This window comes from Triturus cristatus, chromosome 4_2 (genome assembly GCF_964204655.1).
Source record: "Triturus cristatus chromosome 4_2, aTriCri1.1, whole genome shotgun sequence".
NCBI lineage: Eukaryota > Metazoa > Chordata > Amphibia > Caudata > Salamandridae > Triturus > Triturus cristatus.
In genome coordinates, this window is record NC_140586.1 from 547335367 (window position 1) to 547356611 (window position 21245).

General features: G+C 47.0%; 1 protein-coding gene across 1 annotated transcript in view; it reads right to left on the reverse strand.

The window, feature by feature from the left end:
- HFM1 (helicase for meiosis 1) overlaps positions 1-21245 on the reverse strand; it is a 3754865-nt gene that overhangs the window by 2125602 nt on the left and 1608018 nt on the right. The window contains exon 19 of the mRNA XM_085599940.1: positions 19195-19275. Coding sequence (XP_085456066.1) covers positions 19195-19275 — 81 coding nt within the window. The remainder of the gene's footprint in view (positions 1-19194; positions 19276-21245) is intronic.

Sequence of the window (21245 nt, forward strand, 5' to 3'; positions counted from 1 at the left end):
GAGCATGATGCGGAGGCCGTGCGCGCCGCGCTATTGGTGATCGGCAGGGCCGGGAGGTCCGACCTCCTGCGGCCCGGTGTGCTCGACCAGGCGTGGGTCGGTATGACCAGGACGCCTTGGTCAGCATCGGCTGGTGTGGCGGCGGCGGTGGTGGCGTGCCTGGATGAGCCACCACTGCCGAGAACAGGTACGGCTGCGCGAGGGTGGGGGTGGAGGCCAGCGGAGTCGGGGAAGCGCGGGGGACGGCGTCTGAGCCTCCCCGCGCGAGGCAGTGATTTGGAAGAGGCTTTTGAGGAGGTGGGGGCGGGGGGAAGGGGGGCACGCGGCGCAAGGAGCACGCTTGAGCTCGCGGCGGTAGGCCTTCAGGGGGAGAAGCCACAGGAGGCAAGGGCAAAGGCGATGGGGCATCTGGGAGGGTGTGTACCCCGCAAGGCTGCAGCAGTTCAGGCCAGTGAGTCCGAGGAGGAGGGGGAGAGCGAGGAGGAGGGCCAGGTGGGGGATGATTTTGTGTTGGAGCTCTTGGGGAGTGATTCGGTGGGGGGGGGGGGGGAAGAGGGGAGTTGGGGGGACCAGCCCATTGATTTCTCTAAGGGGGTAACAGGTGGGGGCAGTGCCAAGGGTGCCAAGGGGAAAGGTCTGGCGAAGGCGCTTAGGGTGGAGGTGCCACTGGGAGGGGATCTCCCGGGCCCTTCTCCGGGTGGCAGGCCGAGTTATAGGGCAGTGGGGGGTGGGGGGATGTCGGACAGGTGGGAGCACTTGACATTGGAGGAGCACATACGCGATCAGAGGCGGATCATTGAGGAGACTGAGAGCAGGTGGCAGGTGCTGTGTGCGGCGAGAGAGCAGGGCATGGGGGGGGTTTGCGCCGGGGGGGATTGCCGCCCGGCGTGGACAGCGGACGTAGCGCCAGGGCAGGGGCAGGGCAGGGGGCAAGCTAGGGCATGAGGCCAGTGGGTCTGGGTGGACGAGGTAGGGACTGCCTTGACGTTGCAGAGACCTGAGTCAGACAGTGAGGAGTTGGAAGAGGGTGAGGTACGAGAGGTGTTTGGGGGATGGGGGAAGGTAGCAACGGAACAGATTGGGGTTTTGCAGGCGTCAAAGGCCAGTGGTGGGACCCGGAAGGAGACGAGGAAGTCGTCAGTGACAGGCGACCAGGCGGGCCACCAAAGCTTACAGGTGAGGGGGCTTGGTGGGATGCGTGGGAGAACGGGGGTAAAGAGGACCGGAAGAAGGCCAGCTGGTCGGTGGGCGTTGGGGATGGTTCCGTGAGGGAGGTGGGAGCGACAGAGAAGGGAGCTGAGACGGCAAAGGGGGGGAAACAGTTGGTGGGGACTGGTGTTCAGACGGATAAACCAGGAGATCTGGAAGGGAAGGAGGAATCCGGGGAAAAGCATCGAAAAAAGTTGCCATACATGGGCTTGGCTATGCCGTTGGGGTCCCATCTGTCAAAGAAAACGAGGTCTAGGATTTGGAAACACAAATACGTGGAAGTTTTTAAGCTCTTGCATCGGGCGATTCAGGCTAAGGAGGGTTCGAAGGAGGCGGAATGGGAGTTAACGAGGCGGCCGAGAGTGCCAGTGAATATGGAGAATTGGACGTCGGCGTTTTTGATTTATGCAAGCATATACTGCGAGAAACACCTGGACAGGGCCATAGCGCTCGGATCAGCGTTAATCCGGACAAGCCGTTGGGGGTAGGTGGATCAGGAGTTGTAGGTGCAATGGATGTCTTCCACGCAGTCATCAGCGTCTACGCACACGGCCAGTGGGCTTCCGGTGTCTTATCGGCCTTTTCAGCCACGTCCTGCCCAGTCTGGGGCGGGGGGGGGGGGACAGAGTGGGTCAGGGGGGACGGGAGGTCAGACCTTTCCCGCGGGAACTACAGGGCAGTCGCCAAAACCTGGGGGGGTTAACACAGGGGCCTGCTGGAATTTCAATAAAGGTTTCTGCACACAGCACCCTTGCAAATACAAGCATGAGTGCTCCAAGTGCGGTGGACGCCACCCGGTCACTCAATGTTTCACACTGGCCACTCCCTCAGAGCAGTGGCGCATCACCAAAGGGAAGGGACAGGCTGGACCAAAGGGCTCCTACGCCGGTTGATGTGGTGGCCATGGGTCCATGGCTCTCCTGATACCCTGATAGGGAGGCGGCGTTGAAAACTCATTGTGGTTTTGCAGAAGTGTTTCGTGTAGGATATCAGGGTCCCCGGGAGAGACGTTGGGCGGAGAATTTGAGATCGGCAAAGGAATTGCCGGGGGTGGTGGAAGCGAAATTGAGGAAGGAGGTGCTGGAGGGTAGGATCGCGGGTCCGTTTGACACATGGCCGCTGCCCGATTTGATTGTCTCCCCACTGGGGGTGGTGCCCAAGAAGGAGTAGGGCGAGTTTAGATTGATTCATCATTTATCTTGGCCGGAAGGGAGGTCGGTGAATGATTTCATTGCGGTGGAGGACTCCAAGGTGTTGTATGCGTCGGTGGATGATGGAATCGGGTTGGTGCAGGGTTGCGGTCGGGGGCGGAGAGGGCTAAGTGTGACATCAAATCGGCTTTTTGCCTCCTTCCTATTCATCCGGCAGATTTTTCCTTGTTGGGAATGCAATTCGGGGGGGCAGTCTTTGTGGTTAAGGTCCTGCCCATGGGCTGTGCGATTTCATGTGCTCTATTTGAAACTTTCAGTTCTTTCCTCCAATGGGCCTTTACGGCTCGGAGTGGGCACCTGCTGGTGTCTCACTACTTAGACGATTTTCTGTTCGTGGGGAAAGGTCAGACGGGGGAATGTGAGAGGGCTCTGGGGCAGTTTCAGCGACTGGCCCTGGATTTTGGGGTACCTTTGGCGCCAGAGAAGACGGCGGGCCCAATTGTTGTTTGACGTTCTTGGGCATCGAGTTGGACTCGATGACATGGACTGCGCGGTTGCCGGAACAGAAAGTGGCGGACATGCAGGAGTGTTTGATGCATGTCATGGGGGAGCGGCGGATTACCTTGCGGACGGTTCAGCGGCTGCTGGGTCTGTTGAATTTTGCTTGTCGGGTGGTGCGGGCCGGGCGGACGTTTTGCCGGCGGTTGGGCATGGCGATGTCTGGGGCCGTGCTCCCCACCACAGAGTCCGGATCTCGATGGGTGTGCGGGCGGATTTGAGAATTTGGCATTGCTTTCTGACCGATTTCAATGGTGTGTCTTTGGACTTTGTGGATGACAACATGGTATGGCAGGTGCAGATTTTTTCAGATGCGGCCGGGGCAAAAGGTGTTGGTGTTTTCTGGGACGGGAGGTGGTGTGCAGAGCAGTGGCCTGAGAGCTGGTTGCGGTAGGGTAGGAGTATTGCGTTTCTGGAATTCTTCCCCTTGCTGGTTGCACTGGAGGTATGGGGCAGGGAGTTTCTGAACAGGATAGTCCTGTTTCATGTGGACAACAGGACGGTGGTGGACTTGGTGAACCACCAGAAAGCTAGGGACCTGCGAGTGCTGCGCCTGCTGCAAAGTTTTATGCTGCTATGTCTGCGATTCAATGTGCTGTTCCGCGAGCGACATGTTCCAGGCGCTAGCAATGACATTGCGGATGCATTGTCTCGTTCTCAGTGGCAGCGTTTCAGGAGCCTGGCACCAGGAGCAGAGGCTTGCAAGACCAAGGTTCCGGAGGGTATCTGGACCTGGGGGGAGTGAGAGTAGTGGGCCTGGTAGAAAAATCTATAGCTGATTCCACGAGGCGATCCTACCGTTTGGCAGGGTCGGAGTTTGGTGCGTTTTTGGGGTGGTCTAGTGGGAATTGGCGCATGTCCCGGAAGAGTTGTGAGCAAGGAGTGGTGCGTTTTGCTTTGGGGTGTATGGACAGAGGTTTGTCGCAGGTCACGATTGCAGGGAAATTGGCAGGGATTTCTTTTTACAGCATGATGTATCTGGGGTTTGACCCGGCCAGGAGCGAGTTGCTGAGCAGGATGTTAAAGGGCTGGGGTAAGGAGAGAGGGGAGGTTGGGGGGGGTTGAGGGAGGCTATAACGTTTGATTTGTTGGTTGAATTGTTGGCAGAGCTGCCGCAGTGTTGTTACGATGGGACCGAAGTGGCGTTGTTTCGCTTATGCATGATTTGGATGCGTCCCATTATTGAAACCGTATGAGGGTCCAATTGTAATTAATCTATACATGGGATGACCAAACACAAGGTGAGCTTATTTGTGCGTTAGTGTATATATCTTTATCTAGGGATTATCACTGCCTTGTGATCATTTATCTATCCACCTTTTGATAATATGTCTTATTTCTATATAGGAATGAAATATTTTCATATGTCCTTTTAAATTCTGTCTACGCCGTAACAAGCCACACGGGAACATATACTGCCCTAGGAGTATCCAACCATATCTATATTCTACTCATTTTGAAATAGGTGAGATGCCAATTGAGTTGTTGTAGATTGGGTTGATACCAATTATCGCCTTGATACTCGAGACGCTGGGTCACAATATTAATATTAATTGCTATTTAATGGGTACAGTACTTACTTATCCATGTATATATAGTTTTTATTAACATATGTTTGTAATCTGTGATTTTGAACTATTCGAATGTCATTTCTTATTGACTTTGTTTCATCTTAATTGAAAACCTTAATGTACTTTAATCTCTTTTTCCCTTTTCATCTTTCTTCCACTCTTCCTGTCTCTTTCTACATTATACTTTTTTTTTTTTTTTTTTTCTAGTTATATAAAGTCACGTGCATTATTTACAATTATTTTGTTCTCAAATGGTGAACATTGTTGTGTTGCTTAAACTATAAGTTTTTTTGTATGTGTCATTATAATGAAAACATTCCTTTTACGTGTATACATTATGTATTTGTAGATATTGTATGTTTAGGGTCGTTTATATGTATGTCCCTTTTTTTCCTTTTGTGTGCCATCCTCTCTAAAAATTTGAGCAGTATTTGTTTGTTTTTATATTTGTTATATATAGATGTTTTTTAAGTGTTATTTTTTATGTTTGTAATTACTGCAGCCCTGATGAAGTTCCTGTACGGAACGAAACGCGTTGGCTGTACTTTGTTCGTGTTTGAATGATCGAAAAAAATCTCAAGAATTAAAAGAAGAGAGAACCTATACTGTTTGGACTATTTGATTTAATGTGTCCGAACACAAGGAGTGCACCTTCCACCTTTGGCTATATGTTTTGACTTATGTTACATCTCTGGATGACAGATGTAGGAAGCAGTTTTGCACCAATCTAACGGACTATATTTACTTACTGTGTATTGGTTGAGCTGGACCTTGGTCGGTCATCTTTGTTGCTTCTGCTTTGTAAATTTTCATTTTTGACTGTCCAGCACCCATCACAAATTGTTACTTGTCATACTAAGAAGACAAATGTCTAAATTCCAGGATGGTAGAGAGGAAATGGCCTCAAACCTTTTTAACACTGATCCAAGTCACATTACAAGTACCGAAACACTACCCACTGTCAACAGCCTTAAGACACTATTTCTGAGATTAGAGAGACTTAAGAAGCAAGAATTATCCCGTTGGTGGGACGGAATAACACTGGAACAATATCTTAGCAATAAGAAAGTCCCCCGCGGTTTGAGAATTTTGATATTTCCCACCTTTGAGGATTTACAGGATAATCTCCTCAATGAATGGGAACATAATCTTGAAAATGCCTCTCAAATAATGATGCAAATCCTAATTCGTCATGCCAGGGATAAGGGAGAAAAACTGCAGGAAGAGATAGAGAATCTTGAGAAGGAGATCAATTCAATGGATTGCAAGGATCTAATAACTAAAAACTTTGCAATTCTTAAGAAGGTAATGGACGAATATCAGATATATCTTAAAGATAAGAAACTCAAGAAAGTGAGGAGGGATGACCGAGATTATCGGGATGGGCGAGTATATACATTCGCAAAGAAATTTGACAACGTTCAGAATAGTGAGGAAAAAAAGAGACCAAGAGAGGAGAAGGAAGGTCATGATGAAACAGGATCTACAGACAGTGTTTCCACCTCCTCCCTTAGCAGCATTGCATCTAATGCTACATCGGATACCCCTTTAGTAGAGGGAGCTTCTTCTTTCCAGAAGGAGCTCATAAAACTGAGGATAAGCAACAGACTCCAACAGAAAAGGGAACAGCCAAAACCCGCAGGGGAGGGAGGAGGGGTAAGGGGAGGTACAAGCAAAGGAAGAGGACAAGGGAACAAGATGAACAAGTGATGATCCCTGACCCCACGAACTGCATGGTAATGATTGACAACAAGATTGTGGAAAATGATTTAAAAATTGTAAACTTATCCAATAAAACACTTGACAAAGAGGAAATATCAGTCTTGAGTAAAGGATTAAATTTTTGTGCATCGCAGAGTGGGGATCCTACAGACGTACACATTGATCTGTATAAATTTGTAAGACTACTCAAATTGCGTGACTTCTTTTCTCAAAACTTAAATGTGACATGTGAACAACAGAAGGTAGAACATGATATATCGCAAACAATTGGGGAGATACGTAATGTTCAAATGTTGTTGAGTATTGAGGAAGATGTTGAGTTTGAAATGCCTGTACTTTTGAATGAACTAAATATAGATCAAATGTCGTCAATTGACAGTGGTTTAATGGTTAAATCCAAATTTGTTCCAACCACCAATTATCATAGGAACATTGACGTTTTCTACGAAAAGGTCACTAAAGAACTTCATAAGATGGAATCCACTAGGGGATATTTGAATCCCACTAACCACAACATTACTGCCAAAGAGAGAAGAGCCCTAACCAGATTGAGGGAGGACAATAACATCGTAATAAGGGAGGCGGATAAGGGCGGTAATGTTGTGGTTATGAATACTTGGGATTACATGTCAGAAATAGATCGTCAACTGAGTGATAAATCATGTTATCGCAAACTATTGTCAAATCCTATCCCAGGACTTAAACTACTTATAAACCTCAAACTAAGTGGGTGGAAGGAAATGGGACTCCTAACGGAGGAGGAATTTAAATATCTTAATGTTTCTTGTCCCACGTATCCATGTATTTATGTACTACCCAAGGTACATAAGGGGGGCTCTTTCCCCCCTGGTCGTCCCATTATCTCAGGGGTAGGGTCACCTACTGAAAAGATTGCAGAGTTTGTAGACATCAGACTCCAAAAATTTGTTGGGAATCTCCCGTCCTTTATTAGGGACAGCAAGGACATACTCGTTAAACTTAAGGATTTCCAATGGTCTGAAGACCTGATGTTTGTGACCCTGGACGTTGTAGGTTTATACACTTGCATTGCGAATGAACTTGGGGTACGGGCTGTGAGGACCTTCCTCGACAAGGAGAGTGCCAGTCTTTATCAATTTAATGAAATGATCATTGAGATGATCAACATGATCCTTAACAACAATTTTTTCTTGCATGACAGATGCTGGTACCAACAAATACTTGGTACCGCAATGGGCTTCAGGTTCGCTCCCTCTTATGCCTGCCTTTTTATGGGCTGGTTTGAGAGGGAGTTCGCCTGGGGCAAATGTGCCTCCCCCTGGACAAATTACATCGTGTACTGGGGGAGGTACATAGATGACATCATATGCCTTTGGTCTGGAACCAAGGAACAGTTACAACAATATCTTCTCTATTTGAATTCTAACAACTTCAATGTTAGATTCACTATGGAATGTAACAAGGAGAAGATAAACTTTTTGGACATTCATTTTTATGTTCATGAACAGGTGGTGGAGAGTACCCTATACAGGAAAGAAACGGCATGTAATGGGGTTCTTCATGCCACGAGTGCCCATTCCCGATCTGTCATTAATAACATCCCCTTTGGGGAAATGACCAGAATCCGTAGAAATTGCAGTCAAGATGATACATTCTACAGGAACCTTGATGAATGCGAGCAAAGGTTCCTCAAAAGGGGATATACACAGGGTGTTCTTTCTAAAGCCCTAAAGAAGGCTAATCGCCTAACGAGGGAAGAGACTTTAAAAGAGAGATTGGTGAAGGGGAAGGAAAATGTCAGGGAAAGGCCAGTCAGTTTCATTACCAAATACAATATGAATAGTGGCAAAGTCAGAAACATCTTAAAAAAGAACTGGGACTTACTCTTGGAGGTACCTGGCTTAAGAAAAAGCATTACTGACACTCCCATGCTTACGTATCGCAAAGGAAGGACGTTACGGGAAGCATTATGTCCCAGCTATGTGAAGAACAAACAGGGAATTACAACCTGGCTGCCCTCAAGACCTATGGGCTTCTATATATGCGGCTCATGCAACATATGCCCCTTTGGACGAAATAAAACACAGACTTTCTCTTATAATAACTCCAAATCCTTCAAAATTGACCACTTTATAAACTGCAATACAACCCATGTTGTATATATTTTGGGTTGTGACTGTGGTCTAATTTATGTGGGCAGCACTGTTCGCCCCTTAAAGGTGCGGTTGCAGGAACATAGGAGAGCCATTATCAATAATGATAGTCGCTATCCCCTTACTGATCATTACAGGGAGATACACCCAAAGAACAATGACTTCTGGTTCCATGGGATTGACCATGTTCCCTGTGGAGACAGAGGTGGGAATCGGGAGCTCTTGGTGAGACAACGTGAGGCCAAATGGATTTGTCGTCTCCAGGCAACTCTGAGGGGGCACAATACGGATAGGGAATTACACTATTTCCTATAACCACCCAGGGGAGGTCTCCCCACCCTATCATATTGCCTGTCAATGCAAAACATGTTGTTACTCACTCAGTGTGATAAATGCTATTTACTAACATTTTTAGACTGTCAAAAACACTCCCTGACATCCTCATCTCTTTTCCCCCCCTTTTTTATCTCCTCACTCCTCTCCTTCTTCTTTTTCTGATCTATTATCGAAAAATATGAAACGATGAATTATGAAATAAAACATTATTTTGTTCATGTCTATATGACTTCCACTCTGAATTATATGTGTACATGTCGCATTATCACCCTGGTCGCACATTCTCCTTCGCCATTGGAATATATGTGGAACACTGTGGTTGAGTGCCATTAATGGGTTCCACATGACGTGGTGATGTTCAATATTTGAATTTCGATGAGACCGCATACGTCACCTTTCTATCATAATTGCATTGGGATTATAATGTCCATTATTACTTGTAGAGTCAGCGATATCACTATCTCATCTTTGTTAATATTACCACTACAAGATGGCCTCCATAGATAAGTTAAGCCCCTTCTGCTCTTCTTATATCTTAGGTGTTTGAAAACATATGGCGGAATACTCATTTATTCGTCGTAGGTTAGACTTAAATTACATATATTATCGTATATGCCGCGTATCACGGGTAAATTAGATGCCCTTCGTCCACTTTTTCAATTTTATTTAGCAGCGATATATGGCAGCTTGTTAAAACGATCGTTAAAGCTGGAATCCTATTGTGACTGCCGACTATATAAAGAATAATCGTTTTTTATTTATGAATTGGGGTACGGGTGATTGCGTGGACCTATTAATAATATATAAGCCCTGGTTTTACCAATTGACCATTGGCCACTTTAATATGGCCGCTATCTAAGTACAATATGTCCGTCTTTTATTACGAGCTCGCTCCTGCCGATTCACGTGACATGTCTATCACGTGACATGACTCGGAGTTGGAACGCGGGAGAACGGAGGAGAACTTTAAATTGCGAGTCTTGCTATTTGGCCAGTTGATACTTGACAGCTACCCTGCTGGTTCGGAACTCTGGAGACAAGGTAGGAGGTCCTGCATATGCCTACGCTCCTCTGTGGTTTTTTGTTATGGGGAGTAATCGGCGTGGTAGATATAATTATGGATGGGCGTGCTTTCTTGGAGAGCCTCTTTACGTTCGTTGGTCCGTTTAATTTACCTGCGCTATTATGAGTATAGACCCGCTTTTTACTGTGGCTAACGCAGCGTCGCCAACCTCTTGCATTAGTTATCATTATTAAGGTACTACAGATATGACCCACATACCCAAGTTGGGATTTTTAAAGTTGTTTATGAATTGACTACTCGATGTGGCTTATGATTGTATGTGTTTTAACGAGCATTATTGGGGGTATAGAATGATTGGCATTACTAATGCTGTGATCATTTATGTAATCTCTTGAATATCGATACCAACGATTGTGTTGATATAGGTTCTTATGGTACTCCCTATAGGAATCTTCCTACTCCGAATGCGTCCCATTATTGAAACCGTATGAGGGTCCAATTGTAATTCATCTATACATGGGATGACGAACCACAAGGTGAGCTTATTTGTGCGTTAGTGTATATATCTTTATCTAGGGATTATCACTGCCTTGTGATCATTTATCTATCCACCTTTTGATAATATGTCTTATTTCTATATAGGAATGAAATATTTTCATATGTCCTTTTAAATTCTGTCTACGCCGTAACAAGCCACACGGGAACATATACTGCCCTAGGAGTATCCAACCATATCTATATTCTACTCATTTTGAAATAGGTGAGATGCCAATTGACTTGTTGTAGATTGGGTTGATACCAATTATCGCCTTGATACTCGAGACGCTGGGTCACAATATTAATATTAATTGCTATTTAATGGGTACAGTACTTACTTATCCATGTATATATAGTTTTTATTAACATATGTTTGTAATCTGTGATTTTGAACTATTCGAATGTCATTTCTTATTGACTTTGTTTCATCTTAATTGAAAACCTTAATGTACTTTAATCTCTTTTTCCCTTTTCATCTTTCTTCCACTCTTCCTCTCTCTTTCTACATTATTTTTTTTTTTTTCTAGTTATATAAAGTCACGTGCATTATTTACAATTATTTTGTTCTCAAATGGTGAACATTGTTGTGTTGCTTAAACTATAAGTTTTTTTGTATGTGTCATTATAATGAAAACATTCCTTTTACGTGTATACATTATGTATTTGTAGATATTGTATGTTTAGGGTCGTTTATATGTATGTCCCTTTTTTTCCTTTTGTGTGCCATCCTCTCTAAAAATTTGAGCAGTATTTGTTTGTTTTTATATTTGTTATATATAGATGTTTTTTAAGTGTTATTTTTTATGTTTGTAATTACTGCAGCCCTGATGAAGTTCCTGTACGGAACGAAACGCGTTGGCTGTACTTTGTTCGTGTTTGAATGATCGAAAAAAATCTCAAGAATTAAAAGAAGAGAGAACCTATACTGTTTGGACTATTTGATTTAATGTGTCCGAACACAAGGAGTGCACCTTCCACCTTTGGCTATATGTTTTGACTTATGTTACATCTCTGGATGACAGATGTAGGAAGCAGTTTTGCACCAATCTAACGGACTATATTTACTTACTGTGTATTGGTTGAGCTGGACCTTGGTCGGTCATCTTTGTTGCTTCTGCTTTGTTGATGATTTGGATGTTTTTTGGGGCCTTTCGGGTGTCAGAGCTGCTGGGGGCTAGGGAGGCAGCTGGCAGACGTTTTGAGGATGTGAGATTGTATGGGCTCCGTTTGGGGATTTGGTTGGGGCGGTCCAAAACAGACCAGAAGGGAAGAGGTACATGGGTGTGGCTGTGCGAGAGTGGATGGACGGGGGCCTGCCCAGTTCGGGAATGGCCGTTTTTCTGTCAGCAGGCGCCAGCGACGGCGGGGGAAATTTTTTGCCATGCATCAAGTAGGCGGGTGACGGCTTTTCAGTTGCTGGCTGTGTTGCGAATGGCTTTGAGGCGAGTGGGCAGGGACCGAGCCCGGTACGGGACACATACCTTTCGGATCGGGGCTGCAACAGCGGCGGCACGGCTGGGGTGGTCCTGGGATAGGATCCGGCAGATTGGGAGGTGGAGGTCTCGTTGTTGTGAGCGGTATGTGTGCAAGTGACTGCTGCGCGTGCTAGGGCAGGACGCTATTTTGCTGGGGCGTGGGGGATTGTTTTGTTGGTACTAATCTCTTTTTCTTTCGTAGGTTGCGTAGGGGGCCCGGGTGCCAAGACGGTTACCTGGATTGTTGGACATTCTTTTGTACACTGGGCATCGAAATACGGGGACAGGCAGGTGTAAGGTCGTAGCCTTGGCCTGCGGAGCAGCCATCATGAGGTACACTGGTGGGGCAAGAGTGGAATGCGCTGGGGAGCCTTGTTGCCCTGGCTGACCAAGAAAGTGTCACAGAGGGGTTGTGCGGACATGCTTGTCATCCACATGGGAGAAAATTACTTGGTAAAGCAATCAGGTGTGTCTCTCTTACACTTAATGCAACGGGACTTGGAAGCAATGCGAAGCAATCTGGCTGGCGCCTGTATTGTTTGGACTGAGTTAGTGCCGCGCCGGATATGGCAAGGGGCGTTGAAGCCAGCAGCGGTGGAAAGAGCTCGGCGGAAACTGAATAGGGCCATGAGAGTTTTTTGCAGTCACAATGAGATCAAAGTTATTGCTCACACAGGTCTACGGCTCGAGGAGCCCCTTCTTTTCCGCACTGACGGAGTGCACCTTTCGCACATGGGAAATGCATATTATATGATGGAGATGAGGGATATCATCAGTAAATTGTGGAACGAGTTCATTTGGTGTCGACGGGTGTGAGGACGAAAGGTGCACTTGGGGGAGCGTGGGGCAGGTAACCGCCCTCCGGGGGTTTCCTGGGTGGCGGTACTTGGGAGGGGGGGGGGGGGGGGGGGGGGAGTCCATGACGGGCATATTCATCCTTCCGGGGAGGGGGATACAGGTGCAAGGTGGGGGTGCATCAGGCAGGAGTGCGATGGCTGGAAATGATGGAGGTGGTTGAAAGGGAATTGAGGAAGCGAATGGGATAAGTGAAGAGGTCGCTGGGTGATGTGGGAAGGATTAATTGGAGTGTGGGAGTGAATGGAGGAATGAGAGGCATGAAGTTGGGGATTGTTGGGGGTTTGATGTTATGGTATGTTGTACAACCCTATCCTAATAAATGGCCTTTTACGCTAAATTAATCAGCGTGGAGTGGTTATTGCGCGATGCGGCCCCCAGGGGAAGTAAGGTCGGCAGACCAGTCTTCCCCTGGGGAATTCGCGCGGGATCAGGACAGGGTGATGTTGTGAGGTTAAGGGATGGGGGCTTAGGCAGGGTTAAGGGGTGGGGTCGTAGGCAAGGTTTAAAAGGGAGCAGGAGAGGAAGTTCTGCCTCTTCCTGTCCCCAGGGCCTTAGGGAGGGTTAGGGAAGTTTAAAATTGTCCACCCGTTCACCCGACTGTTCTAGGGGGGTATGGGTGGCATTGTTTAAAGCGTGCCAGTTTAGGACGGGTTGAGGTGTTGTTTGGCGGTACTTGGGAGGGGGGGAGTCCATGACGGGCATACTCACCCTTCCGGGGAGGGGGATACAGGTGCAAGGTGGGGGTGCGTCAGGCAGGAGTGCGATGGCTGGAAATGATGGAGGTGGTTGAAAGGGAATTGAGGAAGCGAATGGGATAAGTGAAGAGGTCGCTGGGTGATGTGGGAAGGAGTAACTGGAGTGTGGAAGTGAATGGAGGAATGAGAGGCATGAAGTTGGGGATTGTTGGGGGTTTGATGTTATGGTATGTTGTGCAACCCTGTCCTAATAAATGGCCTTTTACGCTAAATTAATCAGCATGGAGTGGTTATTGCGCGAGGTGGTTTCAGACCCGCTTACTCATAAAAGAGGCGGCTAAAACCCTTAACGTGTAAGGAAGACACATATGGCAACTAACTTGTATTTCTGGGGGTGCTGATCTGTCCCGAGGAGGGCTGGACGGCATTCTTTGGACAAACATCTATCTGTCTGGAGAGGGCAGATGGTGCAGACAACGCTGCTGGTCACATACTGCTAGTCGGGCATGGCCTGGTAATCGCTGCAAAACTGGCACATGATGAGGAGAAGAATGAATGAATGAATGAAACATTATTTATATTGCGCAGCTATGCCCAATGGGCGTCAAGGCGCCTAATCCAAATAAAGACTGTGAGCGAAAAGAAACAGAGACTACTGGTAAGCATTGATAAAGAGCCAAGTTTTCAATGACTTCCTAAAGAGGTCAAGGGAGGGCAGTGTTTTGATTTCCAGGGGGAGTGAATTCCACATCAGAGGAGCCAGTATGGAAAAAGCTTTGCTCCCCCATCTAGCCTTCTTGGCTCTGGGAATTACCAGTTGGTTAAGCTCACTGGATCGGAGACATCTACTCGGAACGTATCTAGAGAGAAGTGATCCAAGGGCATCAGCCGGGCCTGCAGTTAAAGCCTTATATGTAAGGCAGAGGAGTTTAAAAGTGATCCTTGAGGGGATGGGGAGCCAGTGGAGGTTCTTCCTCGCTAAGATCATCGAGGCCAGCCAGGGCAAAGCGAGAGCAAACCGCGCTGCCGCGTTTTGTATGACCTGCAAACGCTGAAGCAGGCCCTTGTTGGCCCCGGCGTACACTGAGTTGCAGTAATCAAGCCTTGAGCCAACAAGGGCGATCACCACCTGTTTCCGTGCCTGAGGGGACAAGTAGTGTACGATTCTTTTCAAGGTCTTGATGACTCCCCAACAGGTAGCCACCGTTCTGTTGACCTGAAGCTCCATGGAGAGCTGGGTGTCGAAGATGACGCCTAGGTTCCTGGCAGATTGTGTTGGTGTTGGGCAGCTACCTAAAGAAGGAGGCCACCAATCATCTGACCATATGCCCTGGTCCTTGCCAAAGACCAGGACCTCTGTCTTGTCCCCGTTCAACTTTAGGGAGTTGGCAATCATCCACTCTGCAACAAGTTGCATGCAGGCCCTAAAGTTAGAAGCGGTTTCACCCACAGAGTGAGTCAGGGATACCATAATCTGCGTGTCGTCGGCATACGACACTACCTCCATCCCCTGAGATCTTACTAGTCTTGCAAGTGGGGCCACGTAGATGTTAAACAGGGTCGGACTCAATGCCGACCCCTGTGGCACCCCACATTGCAAAGACTTAGCGGGGGAGAGGTATTCACCTAGCATGACACGCTGCTCTCGTTGCTGAAGAAAGGAGCTCAGGAGACTGAGTGCCGGTCCTTCTACCCCTGCCTCCCTTAACCTAGTTGTTAAAGTAAGGGGAGACAGGGTGTCAAATGCTGCTGAAAGATCCAGCAGCACCAGTACGGTGGTTAGACCCAAATCCACTTTTCTGCGGATGTTGTCCATGACTTTCGTCAAAGCAGACTCCGTGCTATGCAGCTTTCTAAAGCCATGTTGGGACCCGTCCAAGAAACCAGAGGTATCGAGGAAGTTTGAAAGATGGAAATTCAAATGGGTCTCCAACATCTTAGCAGGGGCCGGCAGCAGAGAGATGGGTCTAAAGTTCTTCAGTACTCCAGGGTCCAAGGTGGTCTTTTTCAGCAGCGGCTTCACGATGGCTTTCTTCCAAAGTGACGGGAAGATGCCCTGTTCCAAAGCTCCATTCATGACTTCCAGCATCGAAGGAAGAATGATCTCTCTGCAGTTCTTCAGTACTTTCAGAGGAACTGGATCGAGTGGAGATGACGATTTAGTTTTGTCCAACAGGCTATTAAGATCCTCTAGCGAAAGGGCAGGGAAATGATCAAGGGAGTGAGAGGATTCTTTAGTCCAAGCTTCCAGATGTTTAATTTGGGAGAAATCCTCGGCATTAAGCGAGTTCCCCTGCGACTTTAGAGCTATGTAGATATCATCTATCTTTTTGTAGAAAAAGTCTGATATATCATTGCATAGCTCCTGGGAAGCTACTACAGGATCGGGGGCCTGGAGAGAGCACAAAGAGTCCACTATTTTGAAAAGCTCTTTGGAGGATGTTAAAGAACAGGTTAAATTGGAAAAATAATCCTGTTTTTCCTTAATGACTCTTTTTGTACTCACGTAGTAGGCTCTTATAGCCTTCTCTATCCTTGAGATCCCAGGATTTACGCCACCTACGTTCCTTCTGTCTGCAAGTTTGTCTGAGAAGCCTCAGATCGACGGAAAACCAGGGGGCAGTTGGCTTCTGTCTAGCTGCAGCTTTCAGGGAAGGAGGAGCTAGTTCGTCAGCGGCTCTGGTGATGGCATCAGCAAGTTCTTGGGCCGACTCATCCACCTTCCGCTGAGTTGAAATATGGGCATTGAGAATAAAAGGGGCTACAGCCTCCTTAGTAAAATTTTTGAAGCTCCTTTTGAATTGTTTTTTACCAGAGCCCACAATGGCAACGGGGCAGGGAATGTCTAGAAACAGCGGGACTGCTAAATGGTCAGACCAGGTAATCGGGACCGGTGTCCCAACCCCTAATCTAGGGTCGTTGGAAAAGATCCCGTCAAGGATATGCCCCGCCTTATGAGTCGGGTGGAGAACTCGTTGTACAAAGTCACATGCCTCCAGAGAATTAAGCAGAGAGCAGGTCTCTTTCGAAGTAACATCCTCTAGGTGAAAATTAATGTCGCCCAGAATAGTGAGATGGGGTCTACCAAAATAAGGTTCCAAAATTCTAAAAAGTTCTGAGCAAAAATTAGCTCTAGACCCAGGGGGCCTATAAAGTAGTATGCCAGAAAAGGAGCTCACCGGGGTATGCACAATACAAAAGTATAGCGCCTCAAAAGGATCCGTAGAGATCGATAAGGGTTTTATGGTACATGTGAGAGTAGATTTAAAAAGAATGGCTATTCCACCCCCTCTACAGCGTTCTCTGTCTAACCTTAGAAAGGTGTATCCTTCAGGAATGGCCAGAAGCAGATCATGGCCAGAAGACTCAGTAGCCCACGTTTCTGTAACAAAGATCCAGTCAGGGTTCCTTGAACTAACAAAATCGTGAAATTCAATCCCATGTTTGATCAATGAGCGCGCATTGATCAAAAATCCCTGTTTGGATTGGGAGATATGACTGGCCGGCAAAGAAGAGATTGAATACATGCGGGCCTGAGTAGGACCGGCAAAAGGAACGTTGCACGAGGGACACAGGTGGGCGCGACACAATACCTCGGGTCTGAGCTGATGATGGCAGCAGAGCGCAGGGGGTCTAAGGGACAAAAGGGTGCCATATAGGTCCCCCCTGGAGGAAGGCGCGTCAATGCCTGGGGACCCAGGGTCCAGCCCGTCCTGCAGCGCGTCCTCAGCGCGGACGGGCGCAGACGGGCTTGCCTTCGGCGCGCCGCCGGCGCGCCCGCTGCGCCCACCCGCTGCGCGGACGTGCGGAGCAGATGTTTTTATCCATTGGTGAGTGAGGAGGGTAGGAGGGACGATGGACTGCACCGTCTCCCTTCCCTTCCCAAGATGGCGGCTCCGGTGGATGGGGGGGGGAGTGCCCAGCGTCACTCACAGCTGAGCTGCGCTGTCCTGTTTGACTGCTGCCTGGAGGGAAGTAATCTCACCCCAGGTAAGAACAAAGATAAAAACGGGCTATTTAAGATATATACAATTTTTTAAAATGGATCAGTTCTTACAATTTTTAGATGCTGAAGGCAGCGTTCGTAGTGGCAAAAGTATCTGTGCAATTCTTCTCAATTAAAAATAACACAGAAAGATAGCAGCGCAAGCGAGCGCTAAGAGCCCCGGCTTTCCGCCTCAAGGCGAGTGATTAGCACAAAATAACAAGCAAAAAAAGAAGAGATTTAAAGGCAACTGGCGGTTATGGTGCTCATTAAATATGTTTGACCATTTTTAGAAAGGAGGATGGACGTATATTTTTTCAGACTTTGGTTTAATGAGGAGGAAGTGTCAGATATATTGCCAAAGAGAACAGTGCACTATTCACGTGATGGAGCCGGGTCGCACTCACCAAGGTTCCAAGCTCAAAGTGTACACTACAAGAGTTACAGCAAAAATTCAAATGCTGCTTCCCTATCGTGAATATATTTTTCTAAAAGAGGCCTCAGGTATTTCTTTATAATGCAAATAAAACGGACACTTTAAATGATTAACAAGGACAATGACCAGGGTCGGTAAAGGGATTTTTGCCACCATTTTTCTCAAAGGCAGTGATGCTACATTTGCTGCTCTTTGGGTGCGACAGTGGGCTGTGTACTGCACGTGTGTTTTAGGCTACTCTTGGTTCCCAGTTCAGCACTGCCCAGATGTGAGAGTGAATTTGGCAGATCCCAAAACACATGGCCTTTGGCAGGGCTTTAAGTGGGATGAAAAAAATGGGGGGTCTCTCAAAGGGGCGTGGCCACTGTAATTAAAGGCGTGGCTTAAAATACGTAAGCTAAAAATCTGTGTTTAGCATAGTGTGCCGCCCAACTTGTATTTCGCTGTTTCTGTCATTGCATCTAAATATATCATACAACTAGTAACATCATACCTACAAGAAGTCAGGACTATTTGCTTTGTCAATGGTTGTTAATTTCATAAGATAAATAAGCAGCAACTATGGCTAGAATATTATTGAAAAAGCTTCCACTTAAAGCCCTGGTGACACCAGGACAATGTTGCTGCTCCAGAGTTTAAAAAAGAGAAGAGAAATCCAGAGAGAAAATGACTCCCTTTAAAGGATTTCCCTTCCCCTACAACGCTCACCTGGCATGACGTCATGCCGTAACTTCTACACTAGTGAGCAGTGCAGTCAGTGTCACAGCAGTCCGGAAAAAAAAACGGGCACAAAACAGGGCCTGATATAGACCCGTTTCGAGGCCTCCCTGAAAAAAACTGCCGGTGCTCAGACCCGGTGAGATTCGGCCCACTTAAAGCCATGGCCTTTGGACATTAGCAGTGGAACAGCGAGGAGCAAGGATGGAAAAGTAAGAGGGGCAGAAAACAGGAGTCGTGGTTGTGCGCTTTCTCCTGGACTTCAGACGCAGGGCTAGCTGGGTGTGAGGCAGGATGGCCTGGAGTACCTTTCACAGCAACTCTGAGGGGATGTGAGTTTGAGATCCCAGGCAATCACTGTAGCTTACCCAATTGAAAAAGGTGATGCGACGATTGAGGAGGTTGAAATTAAAAACAAGCATTTGCAATGCAATAGGTCTCGCATTTACGCGAGTTTGAGCTATTGACATTGTAAATGACAATGCCCTTTATTTATGTTTTGGGTTTTAAAATATAAATAAAAGCATTGTCATTTGCAATTTCTAATAGCTTAAACTCTCGCAAATGCGAGACCTATTGCATTGCAAATGCTTGTTTTACTACTGTTGTGGGGCTGACTTGGCCCTTCTTGCCAGCCCTTTCTGTCCTCGAACATTTACAAAGCAGAAGTATTGTAAAGGAGACAAATCAAAAAGTAAGCTGAGATGCATGCAAAAATATGCAAGACATATTTTAATATACTAGTTAAACAGAAACAACAATCTCTGCGAAAAAATGAATTATTTTACCTGTTGACTTGAAGTTTATGTCTTCATCCATTGCGATTAACCCCTCAGAAGAAAGATCGTTCAAATTCTGTAAACATAGCTCTATAATTATATCGAAAAAAATAATGCAAGTTTAATATTTATGATTACAAAGTAGAATATATTAAGTAGCATAATACAGATGTGGCACAAACATAATCTTTATGAACTACTTACCGATAATGCTGCTGTTTTTTTTAGATTTTTTTTAATTGTTTGAGCTCATGTGTTGATAGGAAGGGTTAACATTTAAGAAGTGTTGTCTGAGACGGGCGCATCACCTCTACCTCTGTCTTCCACGTCAAAGTCCTTACATTTGGAGGTTTGACCATCACATAGCTAGGATTCTCCATTCTCATACTCAAATTCTCCTCTCTCTCTCTGTTTCTTTTCTATGTTCTCTGGCGGGTCAACCGGTCCTAGTAGGTCCCAGTATCTAACTGACCCTCCTTTTTAGGTCTCGGCTAGCGAAGGCTGCGCTTGCGCAGTCTCGCTCGCGAGATTTAATGACTTGGAGAAGAGGGGCTTGAACCCGCCCCTCTTCTCTCCTCTTCTCCATTGGCTGGCCTCTTAAATGCTGGCCAGCCATTGGAGAAGAGGTTCGTCTCGCAAAACAGGCCCCGTCCTTTTCGGATTCGGGGGCGTTTTTTTTCGATACTTTTCGCTGGGCGTGTTTTTCTCTCCTCCAGCCAATGGCAGGAGGAGAGAAAAAGAAAAACACGCCCCCGAATCCGAAACCGCCGCTGCGTTTCTCCAAGGCATTTCTGCTTCACCTCGGAGAAAGGCAGTTGTCTCTCACTCTCTCTCTCGTGTTTCATTCTCCCCCCCATGGCGGGGGCCTGAGCAGAGTACCCCTTCGTGGCTTACCGAGCGCTTTCCACGCGGCAGGCAGGAATCACCGTCAGAACTCCTTGGTTCTCATTGCTGCGTGACGTCAACTGTTGTATGATTTATAAAGAAAAGTGGACATTTTAGGGAAGTTTTGCCACGTTAAAGACAAGTTCGAAGCGCATAATTTATCTTCCAATCTATATGTTAGTTTTGAGTTTCGTGTTACTGTTTACTTATCTTATTCAATTACAAGTTGCGCAATATAAAACTGCAAAATAAAAATTAGCGCTTAACTATTTTGTCCAATTTTCAATCTACGCTTAGAAACAATTCTAAATGTAGGTTAAGTGTTAAACTGGAATTGAACCAGTCACCGCTCTCAGTTCACTACCATATCGCTGCCCGCTATGATTGAGACGTTGACATTCTAAGATGGCCGCCGCCGGATCGATGGCACATCCCCGGCCCGAGTCCTTCTTCTGTGTTAACGGCGCCTCGCCAGTGACGGCCGTGCCGCTGCTATCCGGGCCGTGCGTGCGGTTGCCAGGGGAGCCAGCTTCCCGCGCAGGAACCGGAAAAAGACCCGCACCGGGAGCGGCGGTACCAGGAAGAGTTGGCATCCCGGCCCCGGTGAGTGCGGGTCATTGGCGGGAGAAATGGTCAGCTTTCATCATTGGTTTCCCTCACTGACGTTTATACTACATGCACTGTCATTAATGCTGCATTTTAAACAAATAAAAATTAAATGCAAAGTCTTAAATGACGAAAGTCTGGGCTTTAAACATACATCGTGGGTTGCTGGGGAGAGATTTTCATCAAAATAACATTCCCTGAAGTCACTGGTCACAACAGTCATTTCTCACAGCAGACAGCAAAACATGTATACTGACTGTTGAACACCGGACCCCCTCCCCACAAGACCCCTTCAGGAACTTTAAAACCTCTCACTGCACAAATCAAACAACAGTAAAACAGAGCGGTTCCGTTCATAATGTGAAATATGCCCCACGTACGAGCTGTAATCTCGGGAGATGCACAATAGGAGTGTCGAGAAGGCACAGCTTTTTTTCACGTCACCTGTCCTGCCCCCCCTCCCGCTGGTCCCACCCCAGGCTCAGAACGAAGGCCCCTTTCAGAAAGCCCCTTCTTTACTTTAGTTTGACTTTTTCCCTGTTGGGATGGGTTCCTTGTCCTAACCCAGT